We start from the raw sequence: 19715 nt of genomic DNA, 5'->3' as shown, positions 1-19715 counted from the left end.
ACCTGGACATGCGAACATGGCCCTGGCTGTCAAAAACAGAAAACCCTGGCCGTCACGCATGGCAATAATTCACATGTGTGTGTTTTTCTGCAGTGTGTGGATGGCATTTGTTCTACCCACTGCATTAGTATTGTAGATCACAGTGGATTACATACCGATTATTCAGCCACTGCAAACTTGCCACGTGTGTCCCCAGCCTTAGGCCGGTTGCAGACGACCGTGTGCTGCTGGATGTCCATGAAATATAGAAAGGGGCGGTGCACGGGGGACATGGAGATATCACCCATGTGCAGGTCTGGGCTTCCGTGTCCCCTTTCATTAAATAGAGTCAAGGGCAGCAAAATAGGACCTGTTCTATGTGATGCAGCCTGCACGTGTGACCGTGTAATTCACCGCCATGTGTATGGGCCCATAGAAATGAATGGGTCAGTTTGCTATCCAGGAACAACACAGATAACACACTGAACACGGCCATGGCCTTCTGCAACACCTGAGCGCGCAGGCAGAGCCTCACGTTCCGATATTGATAGGGCAGACCCTATAGATTATTGGAATGGAAGGGAACATTGGAAGAGCCTTGGCTACACAACGAGTCGTGAACATGAAGCCTTACACTCGTTCACATTGAAGTATAATGTTTTGATGATTTATACAAATCGCCATAATCGTACCTTACATGAAGATACCATATCTACTATCACTTTATGGATCATCCTCTTGAAATTTATATCAATATAAGTCACCTTGTGTGTGACAACTAGGAGCATATGCATGACAGTATGTGTATATGGCGAGAGCGGATTATTACTAGCACATATATTCACTTCTATAGCATAGAGCACAGTGGGGACGATTTATAAAACTATCTAGAAAAAACAATGTAAAATACAACGATCATGTGACCATATTATTTCTATTAAAAGAAAAAAAAACGGCACTACATCCCAGGCCACCGAACATATATGTTATATATATATATATATATATATATATATATATGTGTTATATGCTATATTATATGTTATGCCCCTTATGTTATATGCTATGTTATATGCTATGCTATATATATGTTATATATATATATATATATATATACCCAACCTTTTTTTTTATTATTATTATTATTTATTTTATTTTTATTATTTTTATTTTATTTTTATATTATTTTTATTTTATTTTTCCAATACATCACTCGCACAGCCACTACCCACAATTCCTACAGCTTACCTATGGATCAAGTAGTAAATAAAAAAAATATTCTGGCACCAAGAATTCAGATAATTCCGCAATACAGCATAGAAATGTGCCCAATATATTCGCTATCCGCTAGACATTGATATACACTTTGTATTCGTGGTCACGTTGGGATGTTTTGCTGGTTAGCCATTTTTTGGCCATCACCATGGCTCCTACTTTGCCCTTGAACATCTTTCCTACAAATGTCATTAAAAAAAACACAATACACCAATATAAAAAACAATAGCTTTAAAACAGCAGGTAGTATGAGTTTTCCCACAAAAGGCGTTTATGATATCTGCTAAGCGGGGTCTCCCCAGCCCCCGATGTGCCGGCCTGGCCATTTCTGGTATATAGAGGGCTGAGGCCATGTGTAGCCATCTCTCCATTCAGTCCGTGCCTGGATGTCGTGGCCAGCGGTTGCCTCACTCATATGCCGTAAATGTCTTTTGTGGGAAAACTCTGTTTTGCCGCAATTACAATCTTATTGTTGTTTATGAACGGAGAAATTTCCATATCCTAGACGTTCAGAGTACGTTACACGGCCGGATCCTCCACTTCGCCATTGGCAGGGGCCGCATTCTCAGCCGCATCTTGATATTCTCTGGTTTCTGGGGGTTCGGAGACCATAAGGGTCTGTCGTGCTGGCTCCTCGGCCGCGCTCTGTCCCGCTCCACTGGGCATCGTTCTGTTGATGAAAAAAATTAGGTATTTAGATTCTATAGGAGATTGTCCACACAAGGCAGTGACAACTCTGCTAAAGAATTGTCCAGCTCTCTTTTCAGAATAGGGAGTCCAATACCCAGGACCCCTACTGATCAGCTGTTTGAAGGGGTTGTGCTGCTAGTAGGAGCGCCTTGACCCCTTCACTGTTTACATCACATGCCCTTTGCTACTCTTTGCTCTTTTAACACTGGCAGATTTGTAGATAAGAGGCTAGACATGCACAGAATGAGGTATTACATCAATGAACTAGTCCACAGCAGACTCCTACCCCACCCCTCCTTTCTGAGGCTGAATACAGAGACGCATATAATGGAAACAAGCAGTCAGACTGACAATGAGATCTCCTTAGTAAGATATATTACAAAGTTTCTCTATGGATCCATCATATACAATACTGGCTACATTATAACTGATATGAATGGTGACAGCAATGTATATGGGCACAATGAGTTCACACCGCTGCATAGTTCTTACAATGAAATATTGCCTCTAGATCCCAGTTTACTCACTCATATCCATATTAAATAATCTTACTTTAATTCACTGCTCTTCAATTGCTTCTTTTTGTGGTTCTTTTTCGCAATGAGGAACCATATGACAACACAAATAATCGTTGCCAAAAGTACCGCTCCGATAATTCCTCCCACGATAATCCCTGCTTCACCTGTAGTAGGAACAAAATGTGTACAGCTACAAATAGGACACAGAAAAACCAAAAACATTCTTACAAAGGAGTCGCAGGGTTCCTGGTGACCATCGCTGAGAACTACTGCTACGTGAACATTACAGCCATTATATTATATGGCACTATAAAAATGTAGATGGGGAAGGGGGTACAAAGGAGTTGGTGCCGAGATGGTGAAATAACCCCGGCCTTCCCTACACCTCTCCACTTACATTCTGCATAACACATTGTTACAATGGCTGATATTATTTCTCACCTCTCCACTAAGGGGGCTTTATATTGTATGTGGGGACACTAAGGGGGCATTATACTGTATGTGGGAACACTAAGGGGGCATTATACTGTATGTGGGGACATTAAGGGGGCATTATACTGTATGTGGGGACACTAAGGGGGCATTATACTGTATGTGGGGACACTAAGGGGGCATTATATTGTATGTGGAGACACTAAGGGGGCATTATACTGCATGTGGGGACACTAAGGGGGCATTATACTGCATGTGGGAACACTAAGGGGGCATTATACTGTATGTGGGAACACTAAGGGGGCATTATACTGTATGTGGGGACACTAAGGGGGCATTATACTGTATGTGGGGACACTAAGGGGGCATTATACTGTATGTGGGGACACTAAGGGGGCATTATACCGTATGTGGGGACACTAAGGGGGCATTATACCGTATGTGGGGACACTAAGGGGGCATTATACTGTATGTGGGGACACTAAGGGGGAATTATACTGCATGTGGGGACACTAAGGGGCATTATACTACATGTGGGGGCACTAAGGGGCATTATACTACATGTGGGGACACTAAGGGGGCATTATACCGTATGTGGGGACACTAAGGGGGCATTATACTGTATGTGGGGACACTAAGGGGGCATTATACTGTATGTGGGACACTAAGGGGGCAATATACTGTATGTGGGGACACTAAGGGGGCATTATACTGTATGTGGGGACACTAAGGGAGCATTATACTGTATGTGGGGACACTAAGGGGGCATTATACTGTATGTGGGACACTAAGGGGGCAATATACTGTATGTGGGGACACTAAGGGGGCATTATACTGTATGTGGGGACACTAAGGGAGCATTATACTGTATGTGGGGACACTAAGGGGGCAATATACTGTATGTGGGGACACTAAGAGGGCATTATACTGTATGTGGGGACACTAAGGGGACATTATACCGTATGTGGGGACACTAAGGGGGCATTATACTGTATATGGGGGCACTAAGGGGCATTATACTGTATGTGGGGACACTAAGGGGGCATTATACTGTATGTGGGAACACTAAGGGAGCATTATACTGTATGTGGGGACACTAAGGGGGCATTATACTGTATTTGGGGACACTAAGGGAGCATTATACTGTATGTGGGGACACTAAGGGGGCATTATACTGCATGTGGGGACACTAAGGGGGCATTATACTGCATGTGGGGACACTAAGGGGGCATTATACTGTATGTGGGGACACTAAGGGGGCATTATATTGTATGTGGGGACACTAAGGGGGCATTATACTGTATGTGGGGACACTAAGGGGGCATTATACTGTATGTGGGGACAGTAAGGGGGCATTATACTGTATGTGGGGACACTAAGGGGGCATTATACTGTATGTGGGGACACTAAGGGGGCATTATACTGTATGTGGGGGCACTAAGGGGGCATTATACTGCATGTGGGAACACTAAGGGGGCATTATACTGTATATGGGGGCACTAAGGGGCATTATACTACATGTGGGGACACTAAGGGGGCATTATACCGTATGTGGGGACACTAAGGGGGCATTATACTGTATGTGGGGACACTAAGGGGGCATTATACTGTATGTGGGACACTAAGGGGGCAATATACTGTATGTGGGGACACTAAGGGGGCATTATACTGTATGTGGGGACACTAAGGGAGCATTATACTGTATGTGGGGACACTAAGGGGGCATTATACTGTATGTGGGACACTAAGGGGGCAATATACTGTATGTGGGGACACTAAGGGGGCATTATACTGTATGTGGGGACACTAAGGGAGCATTATACTGTATGTGGGGACACTAAGGGGGCAATATACTGTATGTGGGGACACTAAGAGGGCATTATACTGTATGTGGGGACACTAAGGGGACATTATACCGTATGTGGGGACACTAAGGGGGCATTATACTGTATATGGGGGCACTAAGGGGCATTATACTGTATGTGGGGACACTAAGGGGGCATTATACTGTATGTGGGAACACTAAGGGAGCATTATACTGTATGTGGGGACACTAAGGGGGCATTATACTGTATTTGGGGACACTAAGGGAGCATTATACTGTATGTGGGGACACTAAGGGGGCATTATACTGCATGTGGGGACACTAAGGGGGCATTATACTGCATGTGGGGACACTAAGGGGGCATTATACTGTATGTGGGGACACTAAGGGGGCATTATATTGTATGTGGGGACACTAAGGGGGCATTATACTGTATGTGGGGACACTAAGGGGGCATTATACTGTATGTGGGGACAGTAAGGGGGCATTATACTGTATGTGGGGACACTAAGGGGGCATTATACTGTATGTGGGGACACTAAGGGGGCATTATACTGTATGTGGGGGCACTAAGGGGGCATTATACTGCATGTGGGAACACTAAGGGGGCATTATACTGTATATGGGGGCACTAAGGGGCATTATACTACATGTGGGGACACTAAGGGGGCATTATACCGTATGTGGGGACACTAAGGGGGCATTATACTGTATGTGGGGACACTAAGGGGGCATTATACTGTATGTGGGACACTAAGGGGGCAATATACTGTATGTGGGGACACTAAGGGGGCATTATACTGTATGTGGGGACACTAAGGGAGCATTATACTGTATGTGGGGACACTAAGGGGGCATTATACTGTATGTGGGACACTAAAGGGGCAATATACTGTATGTGGGGACACTAAGGGGGCATTATACTGTATGTGGGGACACTAAGGGAGCATTATACTGTATGTGGGGACACTAAGGGGGCAATATACTGTATGTGGGGACACTAAGAGGGCATTATACTGTATGTGGGGACACTAAGGGGATATTATACCGTATGTGGGGACACTAAGGGGGCATTATACTGTATATGGGGGCACTAAGGGGCATTATACTGTATGTGGGGACACTAAGGGGGCATTATACTGTATGTGGGAACACTAAGGGAGCATTATACTGTATGTGGGGACACTAAGGGGGCATTATACTGTATTTGGGGACACTAAGGGAGCATTATACTGTATGTGGGTACACTAAGGGGGCATTATACTGCATGTGGGGACACTAAGGGGGCATTATACTGCATGTGGGGACACTAAGGGGGCATTATACTGTATGTGGGGACACTAAGGGGGCATTATACTGTATGTGGGGACACTAAGGGGGCATTATACTGTATGTGGGGACACTAAGGGGGCATTATACTGTATGTGGGGACAGTAAGGGGGCATTATACTGTATGTGGGGACACTAAGGGGGCATTATACTGTATGTGGGGACACTAAGGGGGCATTATACTGTATGTGGGGGCACTAAGGGGGCATTATACTGCATGTGGGGACACTAAGGGGGCATTATACTGTATGTGGGGACACTGAGGGGGCATTATACTGTATGTGGGGACACTGAGGGGGCATTATACTGTATGTGGGGACACTAAGGGGGCATTATACTGTATGTGGGGACACTAAGGGGGCATTATACTGTATGTGGAGACACTAAGGGGGCATTATACTGCATGTGGGGACACTATGGAAGTAGTATTAGAGGGAGCACAAAGATAACTTTATTGGGGACGTAGAAATGCCAAATCCATCACTGTTAGTAGATTAACATGAAGACAGGGACAGACAGATGGCTGTATGACAAACTATAAATGAATGGTAAGAAATGCCATACCTCCAGTATGTAAATCCAGGTGACAGGAGGCATTGCCTAAATTGTTGCTTGCTGTGCATTCGTAGTATCCATCTTCAAACTTACTCATATTCCCTATAATAAGGAGCCCACTCTGCTGTGCTGTCAAATACATGATTGTAGAAATAAGTAAAGGCCATGAATTCTGAGGATGATTGCACAGAATTTATAAAATATCCTGAAGATATGTTTGACTGGTCACAATGAAAACAAGATGTAGAGTCAGAGCTGAATTCCTCATTTCACAATTTGAAGCTGTCACATTGGGTTCACACTAGTGTTGGGCTGTCTGTTGTTCTGATCTGTCAGAGGACCAGCAGAACAGACAAACGGACCGCTAAAATAGCAGAGCCCATCAGATCCCACTGAGTATAATCGGGTCTGTCGGGTGTCAGTTATTTATAACTGATAGCGCAAGACAAATAGTGGTGCATGCAGATCTTTATTGGTCAGTGATTTTAGGTGGACACTGTGACAGAATGTCCTAAGGTAGACTAAGGCCGGTTACAGACGACCGTGGCCATGTTTGGTGTGCTATCTGTGTTTTTCCCATATAGTACATTGACCCATTCTTTTCTATGGGCTTGTACACAGGAATGTGAATTTCACAGTCCCATGTGCGGGCCAACAGTCCAGGCTGCAAAATATAGAACAGGTCGTATTCCTGTCCTATTTTGCAGATTTTGCTTTTATTTCTGTAATGAAAGGAGCCGCAGAAGCACGGCCGGTGCACAGGGGGCACATGGGGGACATTCGCGTGTAACCCGTGTGCCACCCGTGCTTTTAATTCATGTCAGGCCAGTTGCACACGCTCATCTGACACTGACAGACTGTAAACTATAATGGGGTCTACTGAGCTCCAAATGTAACCGCTATTTTAGCGATCTGCCTGTCCATTGGGCAGATGTGAACTTAGACTAACCCACTGCAACCATGTTGATGCAGAGACTACTTTAGGCTATGTTTACACAATAGCTGTCTACCATGCAGAATTCGATGGATGACGTATGCAACTCTAGTGCATACGGTAGCGTAACATTGCAAATGGCAAGCATAAAGAAATAAAGTTATGTGAATATGATAATTCTATGCAAAACCAAAGTTACACAATTACATAGTCAATAAGTGGGAAAAAAGACGCAGGTCAGTCAAGTGCAACCTGTAATCCTACAGATATGGATGCCTACCCTTATGACATGGATGCCAATTAATTCATAGTAAGGGAAAAAATCTCTTCCTGACTCCAAATTTGAATAAATCCCTGGATTGACCTCTGATCTCCAATAACCTAATTCCTATCATTTGCACTTAGGTTAATCTTAACCTTCTAGCGCCTTGCCTTAGCGCCTTGCACTTGTTTAAATACTGACCTGCTATCTGTCATTACCTCTTTGGGTAGGGCAAGAAGCCTTCACCACCGTATCTGATAAGGATGGGTGTTACTTACGATATATATTTCCAAGTTGCACAAATTTGCGATATGTATTCATCTGCAATGGGGTTGTTTTGGCACAAGCACATGGATTTCTGCAAGGATTTCTGCAAGTCCCATTCGGATACATAGGAGTGTAACAGAATAAACCCTTGCAGTATCAGGGCCTACTAAATAGTAATAAAAGCATTGCTGTGCCATTTACTTACCTGCATTGATCGGCTTCACAATCCCATTCACCACTTTTTGCCATCTATATACTGGCCGAGGCATTCCCTGCTCCGAAAAGCAGGACAGATTTACAGAGTGGCCGGTCACTATGTTGCCTCGAATACTGCAATGTGGAGTTGATGGAGCCACTGTAAAATAAATGGTGAAGTACTCTGAAAACTACTAAATATAATTGCGAAAACTAATACAAATAGTATTCTAAGATCCTATAAAATAGTTCTAACATCTCACAATTCTAATTTACTAACTTATACCCATTAAATAATTCCGTTATTTAGCAAAAGTGATATTTTGTGCCAAGAAAATTGCTCCAAAGTAGGGAACATTAGGTATATGTTTTCTGTCTAACGTTCTGTCCACAAACTATGGGCAAGTAAAATCTGTCTCTAGCTGCAGAGACACCGAGACGGATTATAGGAAGTAGGGATGGGGCTTTGTAGCTCCAGTCTACCACAGAACATACAGCTTTTTGGGCCAGTGGGGGCCACTCCTTCATGAAGAATAGGAGTCCTCCCTACTGACCTGAACGCATAAGCGTTTTAGCAGCGGTCCCCCTCTCTAGTGCTTGTGCACTGTACATTACACAGAGGTTGTACCCCCACTTGCAATTGTGTCACTACCCTCCAGGATGTGACATGGCCACACTGGTGGACAGAATGCAGTCTACCACAGAACATACAGCTTGTTTGGGCCAGTGGGGGGGGCCACTCATTCATGAAGAATAGGAGCCCTCCCTACTGACCTGAACGCATAAGCGTTTTAGCAGCGGTCCCCCTCTCTAGTGCTTGTGCACTGTACATTACACAGAGGTTGTACCCCCACTTGCAATTGTGTCACTACCCTCCAGGATGTGACATGGCCACACTGGTGGACAGAATGCAGTCTACCACAGAACACACAGCTTGTTTGGGCCAGTGGGGGCCACTCATTCATGAAGAATAGGAGCCCTCCCTATTGACCTGAACACATAAGAGTTTTAGCAGCAGTCCCCCTCTATACTGCTTGTGCACTGTACATTACAGAAGTTGTACCCTAACTTGCAATTGTGTCACTACCCTCCAGGATGTGACATGGCCACATTGGTGGAGAGAATGCAGTCTACCACAGGACATATAACTTGTTTGGACCAGTGGGGGCCACTCCTTCATGAAGAATAGGAGCCCTCCCTATTGAATGAAAACATAAGCATTTTAGCAGCGGTCCCCCTCTCTAGTGCTTGTGCACTGTACATTACACAGAGGTTGTGCCCCCACTTGCAATTGTGTCACTACCCTCCAGGATGTGACATGGCCACACTGGTGGACAGAATGCAGTCTACCTTAGAGCATACAGCTTGTTTGGGCCAGTGGGGGCCACTTATTCATAAAGAATAGGAACCCTCCCTATTGACCTGAACACGTAAGCATTTTAGCAGTGTTCCCCCTCTCTAGTGCTTGTGCACTGTACATTACACAGAGGTTGTACCCCCACTTGCAATTGTGGCACTCCCCTCCAGAATGTGACATGACCACACTGGTGGACAGAATCCAAGTAAAATAGATTGCTACAATGTAAATACCCTGTACAATCAGCTGGACTTGACCTTGACCGGGGTTCTCTGGAAAGTTGGACACTTGACAACTATAGAATCCAGAATCTTGTGGCTGCATGTTTGTAATTGTAATAGTAGCATTCCCAGTGGAATTAGAAGATCTCACCCTGTTCTCAAACCTTCCCATTGGGTATGGCTGCCCATTTTGGTAAGCAAACACCTAGAACACAGAAAATGCAAAAAAAGAAAGGGTGATGGTAATTTTATGAAAAGTATACATTTACAAAAAAAAACAAACTTCACATCAGCTGGACAGGCACATCTTCAAATCCGAGGGTGCTCCGTCAATCCTATACAAGTGAAGGGAGCAATGATGATGTATGTGCACTGCAACTCATTCCATACAAGGGATTTGGGGTCTTTTATTGCTGTGACTATAGGCAGTTGGGTCTACAAATATAGGAATTATATCAGAGCCACTTACTAACATAATGGATGACAAAGAATAATTGTCATTGTGAATGACTGGGGGGACACTAACACTAGGACTGGATCAAACATGACAACAAGGGTCCCCAAATCCCTTGTGCACGTGTGTGACTTCTATAGCACTGGCATAGATAGATGAGTACAGTAATCCATCAGTCTCCTACAAGTGGATTAAGCTGTGGTCATGCACGTGTACTAGCAATCCATTCACACAGAGGATTTGGGAGCGCTTGTTGTTGTGTTCAGTGGGGTATCAGTCCTGGGCCCCCCAGTATTTAGACATTTAGTAAGATAGTTACTCTGTATTATATGTTAGCAAGTGCTTCTGATATAACTGGATCATGAAAGACCAGGCTGCCTAAGGATTAGGACACAAGCTAACTTGTAGATCGGAGTGTGAGCCTAAGATACCAATGCCTAGTAGTTATGAATACTAGTCTCCGCTTACCTGGTATCTCATGCTACACCTTCCCCGTGCATCTTTGCCATACGCCAGGTTTACACACTGTTTCACTGAACTGTTCTTCAAGCTGTAGCACGGGGACTGCTGTTGTGGAGCAGAAATTATCTAAGAACTTAAGTAAGTCTCTCCACTTTATATATACCACAAGGGAAGGGGCACACGTGAATGGAGGGCGCTGGTATACCAATTAATTAATTCTCTAATATATGGGGGGATGTCCAGTTTCAGACTAATATTGAGAGACAGATTTTATTGTTTATACAGGTATAATGAAAAGTTCTACAATTTTCTAATATACTGTCTGTATTGAGTTGTGCACCTGACCATGGACTGTCCATCACATGATCATGGACTGTACGTAACATGACCATGGACTATCCATCACCTGACCATGGACTGTCCATCACTTGACCATGGACTATCCATTACCCGACCATGGACAGTCCGTCACACGATGATGGAATGTCCAACACTTGACCATAGACTGTCCATCACATGACCATGGACTGCCCATCACTTGACCATGGACTGTCCAACACTTGACCATAGACTGTCCATCACCTGACCATAGACTGTCCATCACATGACCATGGACTGTCCATCACTTGACCATAGACTATCCATCACATGACCATGGACTGTCCATCACTTGACCATGGACTGTTCAACACTTGACCATAGACTGTCTATCGCCTAACCATGGACTGTCCATCACCTGACAATGGATTGTTCATCACCTGACCATGAACTGTCCATCACCTGACCATGGACTGTCCATCACCTGACCATGGACTGTCCATCACCTGACCATGGACTGTCCATCACCTGACCATGGACTGTCCATCACCTGACCATAGATTGTCTATCACCAGACCATGGACTGTCCATCACCTGACCATGGACTGTCCATCACCTGACCATGGACTGTCCATCACCTGACCATGGACTGTCCATCACCTGACCATGGACTGTCCATCACCTGACCATAGATTGTCTATCACCAGACCATGGACTGTCCATCACCTGACCATGGACTGTCCATCACCTGACCATGGACTGTCCATCTCCTGACCATGGACTGTCCATCCCCTTACCATGGACTGTCCATCACATGACCACGGACTGATATTTATCCACTGCAAGAAGGCAGAATAAATGACAGCAAGCAGAGATCTAGAAAACCTTGAGAATTTGATACACAAAGTATATTAGAACATTGTAGACTTTCCATTATACAAACCATAACATTGGTCTCTCAATACTGGACAACTCTTTTAAATTTAATTCTGATTGAATTTGTCAAGATAGAAAATATAACTATTCATCCAACTTCTACCGGCCGCCCATAGCAAGTCCTATGTCTTGGACACACTTGTCCCCTTCTGAACAACCTGCCATATGTTGCTTAGGAAGTGTGAATAAATCTCTAGACATGCAATTATATGTATAATGCTCCTTGAAATATTACCTTCAAATGATATCATGGCAAGCAGATTGCTCTATTGTGTTGATACTATGTCAATATTGAATATGAAACAAAGGGGAATAAAACGTAAAATGACTAATGCTAAGGTCCAAAGTCCTGAGAGCGGAACCCCACCCAACTGATATAGAGAGAATGTCATGTACCAGCGGCCCAACATTCACTAGAAAATAGACTTTTCAGTATAAGGAGACCAGGTTGCCATGGCTGATCACTTATACTGGACCAATCTATTTTGAAAGGAATAAAATAGTTGTTTCCTATTGTATATTAGGTCTGAACGCGTCTCATGGCCGGCATCGGTGACCAAATATTAGTTATTCCATTGGGGATGTGCCAAAGAGTCCAGAACTTTCACCCACACAGGACACATTGTTTTACTGTAGTTCAATAATGGATCAGTGAGGGGGCCAGCGGACTATAGCCGGGATCGAGCTGTATAATGTGACACATAAAACATGGGATATATACCAAGCAAACATGTTACTGTCATTGTATACTTTACTATACACACTATTGTGAGCTGTTCTCACCGACTACCCAGATATTACATGTGCTACCTTCATAATGACTAGTGATTGTCAAAGGTGGAGCTTTATTTAAGTCCATGTGAGGAGACAACGGTGCACTCACTACTTAACCACTTCAGTACCGGACACATTTTTGGTTTTTTTTGTATGTGCGGTTTTCAGGGCTGTAACACTTTTATTATTTGGGTTATTCAACTAATTTCTGCGTCTTTTTTTTCTGTGTCACATAGGGATTTATTTTTATGGTTTTTTTAAAAAAAAATTTGCATGTGTTTTAATTTTTTTTATATCTGGGAAAATATAAACTAAAGAGGAGAGAAAACGGGTCTTATTATATTATATTATTTTTTACATTATTATTACCATTGTTATTATTAGTATTACTATTATTATTTTTATATTATTATTGTTTTACTATTATTATATTATTTTTATATTATTAGTATTAGTATTACTATTATTATTATATTATTATTATTATTACTATTATTATTTTTAAAAATATTATTATTATTATTATTATTATATTATTTTTATATTATTGGTAGTATTACTATTATTATTTTTTTAAATATTATTATCATTATATTATTATTATCATTATATTATTATTATATTATTATTATATTATTTTTATATTATTAGTAGTATTACTATTATATTATTATTCTTATTATTTTTATTACTATTATTATTATTTTTAAATATTATTATCATTATATTATTATTATATTATTATTTTTATATTATTAGTAGTATTACTATTATAATATTATTATTATTATTATTATTATTATTATTATTACTATTATTTTTTATTATTATTAGTATTACCATTATGATTATTACTAAAAAATATGGGGTGGGACAAGAAACTGTAATAAGGGAATTTTATAGACATATTATTTTATTTATTTTTTCAATTATTTTATTTTAATTTTTTATTTTTATTTTTTTTTTAACTTTTCTATAAATTTTTTTTTTTTTTTTTTTTTCATTGTGTTCCCATAAAGTTATAATACACATATGGGGACATCTTCTCACAGTTTTTTTTTTAGGGTAGGCTGATTTCCCCTGTCACTGGAGCTGGTACATTTAGCCCTAGTTGCAGAAGGTATACAGCCTCCTGCCCATAACTATAGAGCTGATCTGTCTTCTAGGACCCACAGCTCTAACACCTGCAGATCCCGGGTGGATCATGTGACCGCCGGGTCAGGGGACGACTTCGTGCAGCTGCTGAGATCTGCTTGGACATACCGGTACGTCCTTGCAGATCTAGACAACCACCTTCCAGATATAAAAACCCAATGGGTGATCCGGAAGTGGATAAAGGGAATGGATCACCATTTTTATTTATTAAAACCAATAAATTGGTGAAATCACTTTTTTCTAGTTGTTATTTTCTGATTTTTAGATTTTTTCTATTCTGTTTCTGTACATCATCATATTATTAATATGGGAGCGGCCATCTTGCCTGAGCTTCTCCTTTGCCTGCTAACAGCACTTAGCACCTAGTGTTATACTTTATAGCCTAGTCATGGCCGTAGACAGCAATAGACTGGGCCTACTCCTTGAAATCAATGGGAGAGTTTCCTAGACATGCTGTATGAAGGGCTCGATAAACCGGGACATCATCTATTACTAGTAGTGGAAGCAATGTTGGGTAAGTGATGTTATCTTCTATTGTAATACTGTCTGTGATATAGATGAGGTGACTTCTGCAAAGAAAATGATTGCAAAATTTGGAAGTGTCTCTCTATTATTAGGGTTAGTGGTGAGAGTAGTACATTGTACCTCTTATTAAAAGGGAATGTGTAACCAGAAATGGATCTGTTTTTAAAAGAAATCCTTTCACCACTAAGTCGAACTCTTTGCATTCTTGAATAGGGGGCCTCTCCATTAATTATTATTATAGCTGCGTCTTAAGTCTTCCTCTATCCACGTCACCAGGAACTTTATTCTCCATAATGGAGCCTAGTACATGTGTCTATCAATTCTCATAAGGTCATGTATTTGTATACTTACAGGAGTAGTCTGATGTGAGTACGCCTCTATAAGTTGCCATTCTATCATCAGATTGCGGGCATTGGTCTCAGTAAGAGTATACGTACAGGGAAGCGTTGCCGTATTTCCCACTGTGACATTGACTACAGGATACGGTATGGTCACCTGCACACAGCGGGCGACTCCTGGAAATATGAAACACACAGATTAATTTTCTTGTACTGACACATTAATATTTTCTATGGCAGGAGAATCACATGAAGATATCGGGATTATTACACCAAGCTGCTAATGTGTATCAACACATGAAAGGCAGCCATGAAATACAAACAAAGTGGCCAAAGTTTCCTTCTGATGTGTCATTGCAATAGACCACAAGTTGGAAAGGGAATCTGACTGATATCATGGGTCATATATAATCTTGAGAAGCATATGCCTAACCCTATAGGCTGTGCCTGCTACATGGCTTTCAGGGTCCTTGTTGTACTACAGTCAGGACCTAGTACTAGCTGTAGGTGTCAAAACATGCTCCAACCCAGCAGCTTAACCCGGAACCGTCATGATCAGGGCACCTGGGTGGCTAAGGATCAAGATCACCCCCATTCACCTCCTTAGTCCCCTGCGACCTGATCACAGGACCATAGGGAATCTGTTTGCAATACACTACAATGCAGAAGTATTGCAGTATACTGTGCAGGGACTAAAGAGATCCCAGGTTCAAGTCTCCTTGTGGAATATAGGGGGAAAAAATCACTCAGCATCATGGTGGATTCTTCAAAGGTGGATATTTAGTATGATATTCAATTCATGATATATGAGTGGTATAAAGACGACTCTGTAAACAGCCTTCTTCAAAGTTAGAAGATAAGACTTGATTGGTTTGGTGCATACTGTGCCAATGTGGTAGTGGACTACACTAGACCCTGTATAGTGACTGGGTGCCATTATTGCAACTCTGCTCTCATTGATGTCAATGGGTGCAGAGCTACAGTAACATTCTCTATCCACTATACAGGATATGGTGTAATACAGCTGATCTGTGTGGGGGCTGGCTGATGACCCCCAACAAATCAGATAGTTATACTAAGGAGAGATTATCAAAAAAAAATTAGAAATGCCTTTAAGTTAATGGGTGTGATAAGGCAAATACGATTGTCAGATGCATCAAAAAGTCTATATGTAGATGATGAAACACATTGGGGTTTTTTTGGGTTTTTTTTTTCTAATGTAGATTGTGAACCCCATATAGGGATATATGATATAGGGATCACAATGTACTTTTTTTTTCCTATCAGTACGTCTTTGTACAATGGTAGGAAATCCACGCAAACACGGGGAGAACATACAAACTCCTTGAAAAATGTTGTTCCTGGCGGGATTCGAATCCAGGACTCCAGCACTGCAAGGCTATAGTGCTAACCACTGAGCCACTGTGCTGCCCCTGATGAAACATATTGTGTCACTGGCACAGTATATTGAGTGAAGTTATAGGCACTTGCATATCAGAAAGAGCTGGAGATGGACAACCAACATATTTAAGAGAATGGCAGGACTGCTGTACCAACAAAAATTAGCAAAATTTATAACTTCTTTGGAGGAAAATTATCTTAAGGGGGTAACCTATTAATTCAATATAGACTTTTTATGTAATGTCCATTTTCTACCCAGACAAGTAAACATAACAAAACAGCATCCACTATGTCTTTAATGGGCATTTCACGGGACCATAACCATATGTAAAATTTGGAAAATTTTTAAATTTTTTGCAAATATTAAGAGTTAAAAATTTTGCAGCATCTTACACATTTTCTCTAACCATCTTAGTGGTCTTAATCTTTTGTCTTAATAGGTTTCCAATGGATAGGACCATGAATACAGGGTCTTTCTATGGTCTGACACTTGTCAGAAACCCGGTCAGGATTTCTCTATTTTGGCGGGTTATCTTTTCATTGGGGAACACATAAACAGGCAGGGACAGAAGATAACAGAAGATAACCCTGGCACAATAAGGAGATCATGGCTGGGTTTCTGATGTGCCTGACCATAGAAAGTTCCTGTATTCATGGCCATAGCTACTGGTAAACGACCATGACAAGGATGGTCAAAGAAAGTCTTGGAAACGTTTCAAAATTTAAATTTTTTCAGATTTTCCAAAATTTTTAGCTTTCAATTGTCTACAAATATTTGTTTTAGAACCAATTTAAGGAAAGAAGGTTTCAGGGCAGAGAAGCTCCTTTGGTGTAAGAGTAGGGAGGCTATGGAACTTTCTACGGTATTACAATGTTGTGATTTGAAGCAATGAATGAATTGACATGAATTGAATCTGTTGTAAATCTTACCTATAAAACTCCATAAAAGAATGAAAATCCTAAGAAAAGGAGGTAACATCCTGCTAAGGTGTCCGAAGCGTGAGGATCCAGGTGCTGCCGTGGTCTCGTTTGAGTCTCTTGTGACTTCTCACCAGTGTTTCCTCTTATCGCCGCGCATCAACAAGTCAACAAGGGCTTTTCACAGTCTTTATCAAAAACACTCCTCAGACGTCTCCCTTTAAGGCTCTGTGGGGTTTTTGTATTTTCAGTTGAGTTATATTTCAGGGTGTGTGCACTTGTGTATTTGTATTCTGAGATTAACCCCTGAGAATACGTGGAGGACGTCCTATACTCAATGGGCTGTGGGTGGTTGTAAACCACTCATAGTTACTCTGGTTGTATTATTCATAGATGTCCGGTGACCCTTCTATGTATCATAAAGTCATTGTTACATTGACCCAACAATACATTCTTACCTTACATTATCCCATGTGCTTTAAAATCTGCGTATGTGCTTGTCTTTGTACAATTCTTGGCTACATGATGCTAAAGAGAGAAAGTAGTGCGGGGAAGGGTACAGTTACATTGATGGGTTAAAAAAGGGTCACACACATAGCAATAAATCTATATTCATTATAAAAAAAATTATATTGCAAAAAATTATATTTACTAACCCAAAGAAGAGTTAAAAACAATGTGGAATGGAATGGACCACTGAGGCCGAGCTCCAGAAGACTCCACCAGAGCAGAAGAACTGGGATGTGCGAAAGGACAGGGAGCAATGGGGACAGGAAGGTATACATTTTTTAAAAAATTTTTCACTGCCCCCAGTTGATTTAATCTTTAAACCATTTTATCTGGACAACCCCTTTAAGGCCGAGACCCCACGTGTATTTTTGTTGAAGATTTTGCAGCGTTTTTTTGAGCCGAAGCCAGGAATGGATTGAGCAGAGGATAGAAGTCTAAGGCCGGGTTCACACGGGGTTTTTTGAACCAGAATTTGACGTGGATATGGATGTAGTTTCAAGTTCTGTATTGGATAAATTGAGCTGGACTGTATATATCTCTATAAGGGCATGTTATAAATGTTCCACCTACTTAGATAAAACCCCACTAATAAAACACATTATAATAGATGATTCGGGTGTCTGCAGAACATTCCACATGATCTGTTCTCACAGGACGGTAATCCATGACACCACCTACTCCTTCACGTCCTATTTATTTTCCCATTGCTCACACTTCCATCCCCTCCTTTTTTTCTCTTGTTCTTCTTTCTATCCTTTGATTCTCATTGTAAGGTTTCTTGTCCTGTTCATATAATATTATTTGCATTCTGCTACTGTAGTAAGGAAAATCAGCTATAAAAAGTTACTGTATTAGAAAATCTAACAAACAGAATAAGCACAATGCAGAGATTTACGATTCCTCGCTTACTTTTCTATTGCTTTGCTTGTGGCTAGATATTTTCAACCTAGATATATTGATTTGGCACGTGGCAATATGTGATATATTGTGGTAGCACGCCGTGTCTGTTTAAAGCAAGTATAGAGAGAAGAATTTTTCACATTTTGGCAATGTCCCAGGCTCAGGTCACTCTGTGGGAGACTGCGCCGTAGAGAATGGCGGAAAGAAAAATCCTGCACAGACGTTTCCCTCTGCCGCTTTAAGTATGACAATGACGAACCCATTATAGTCTAAGATTATGTAATCACTTGATCTGCAGGGGGCTGAACCCTAGGACCCCACTGATCTACAATTTGTACAACGTGAGTTTGTGTGGTGAAGAATAACCCCGTAAGTAGCTGCAGAGGGTTGGATTCCTAAGAATGTCTTAAGGCCATTATAATATGACGGATGTCATTGCATCTTTGTTTTGTGGGTCTAAAGCCAGATTTCCCCGATGTAGTGAGCCGGTTCAGACTCAGTCTGGAAGATGTCCACATATAACTGTGGTGTGACATCGATATTGTACATTGTACTAAGGCGAGATCTATGCTGTATATAGAGATGTTATCCAACCAAGTAAGGAGTTTTGGGAGTTGGTGAGTTGTACAGACGTCCATATCATAGTTCTGTATTGTCAGACAGATGTGGTGCAACTATAGATACTGGGAATGGCAGAGTAGTATATCCTAAGCCCTAGTAGTATATCCTAAGCCCTAGTACTATATCCTAAGCCCTCATAGTATATCCAAACCCTAGTACTATATCCTAAGCCCTCGTAGTAGATCCTAAGCCCTAGTACTATATCCTAAGTCCTAGTACTATATCCTAAGCCCTAGTACTATATCCTAAGCCCTAGTACTATATCCTAAGCCCTAGTACTATATCCTAAGCCCTAGTACTATATCCTAAGCCCTAGTACTATATCCTAAGCCCTAGTACTATATCCTAAGCCCTAGTACTATATCCTAAGCCCTCATAGTATATCCAAACCCTAGTACTATATCCTAAGCCCTCGTAGTAGATCCTAAGCCCTAGTACTATATCCTAAGTCCTAGTACTATATCCTAAGCCCTAGTACTATATCCTAAGCCCTAGTACTATATCCTAAGCCCTAGTACTATATCCTAAGTCCTAGTACTATATTCTAAGCCCTCATAGTATATC

The 19715-nt window shown here is 41.6% G+C and overlaps 1 protein-coding gene across 2 annotated transcripts; it reads right to left on the bottom strand.

Moving 5' to 3' along the window:
* Positions 1-1716: 1716 nt before the first annotated feature.
* Positions 1717-17330, bottom strand: VSIG1 (V-set and immunoglobulin domain containing 1). 2 transcript variants are annotated; one of them, XM_075260396.1, is made up of 8 exons: positions 17133-17330; positions 14815-14978; positions 10762-10857; positions 9852-10044; positions 8272-8421; positions 6613-6732; positions 2497-2626; positions 1717-1924 (listed from the first exon to the last, which is right to left on the bottom strand). In XM_075260396.1, exons 1-8 carry the CDS (start codon positions 17179-17181, stop codon positions 1774-1776), a joined length of 1053 nt encoding a protein of 350 aa, XP_075116497.1. In that variant the 5' UTR covers positions 17182-17330; the 3' UTR covers positions 1717-1773. The 2 variants fall into 2 exon arrangements, with proteins under 2 accessions (XP_075116497.1, XP_075116496.1); XM_075260395.1 differs by lacking the exon at positions 10762-10857.
* Between the last annotated feature and the right edge of the window lie 2385 nt (positions 17331-19715).

The sequence above is a fragment of the Leptodactylus fuscus genome, chromosome 11 (genome assembly GCF_031893055.1).
Source record: "Leptodactylus fuscus isolate aLepFus1 chromosome 11, aLepFus1.hap2, whole genome shotgun sequence".
Classification (NCBI taxonomy): Eukaryota; Metazoa; Chordata; class Amphibia; order Anura; family Leptodactylidae; genus Leptodactylus; species Leptodactylus fuscus.
Note: the sequence above shows the minus strand (reverse complement) of the source record. Positions and strands in the feature narration are given on the sequence as shown.

Excerpts from the sequence above, each read along its gene's own strand:
- VSIG1 (XM_075260396.1), bottom strand. The coding sequence starts at position 17,181 with ATGTTACCTCCTTTTCTTAGGATTTTCATTCTTTTATGGAGTTTTATA. Across the intron at positions 8,422-9,851 it reads AGTCCAGCTGATTGTACAGG|TGGCTCCATCAACTCCACAT; the intron begins GTATTTACATTG and ends TTTATTTTACAG. Across the intron at positions 6,733-8,271 it reads TGTGAAGCCGATCAATGCAG|CACAGCAGAGTGGGCTCCTT; the intron begins GTAAGTAAATGG and ends TGTATTTGACAG.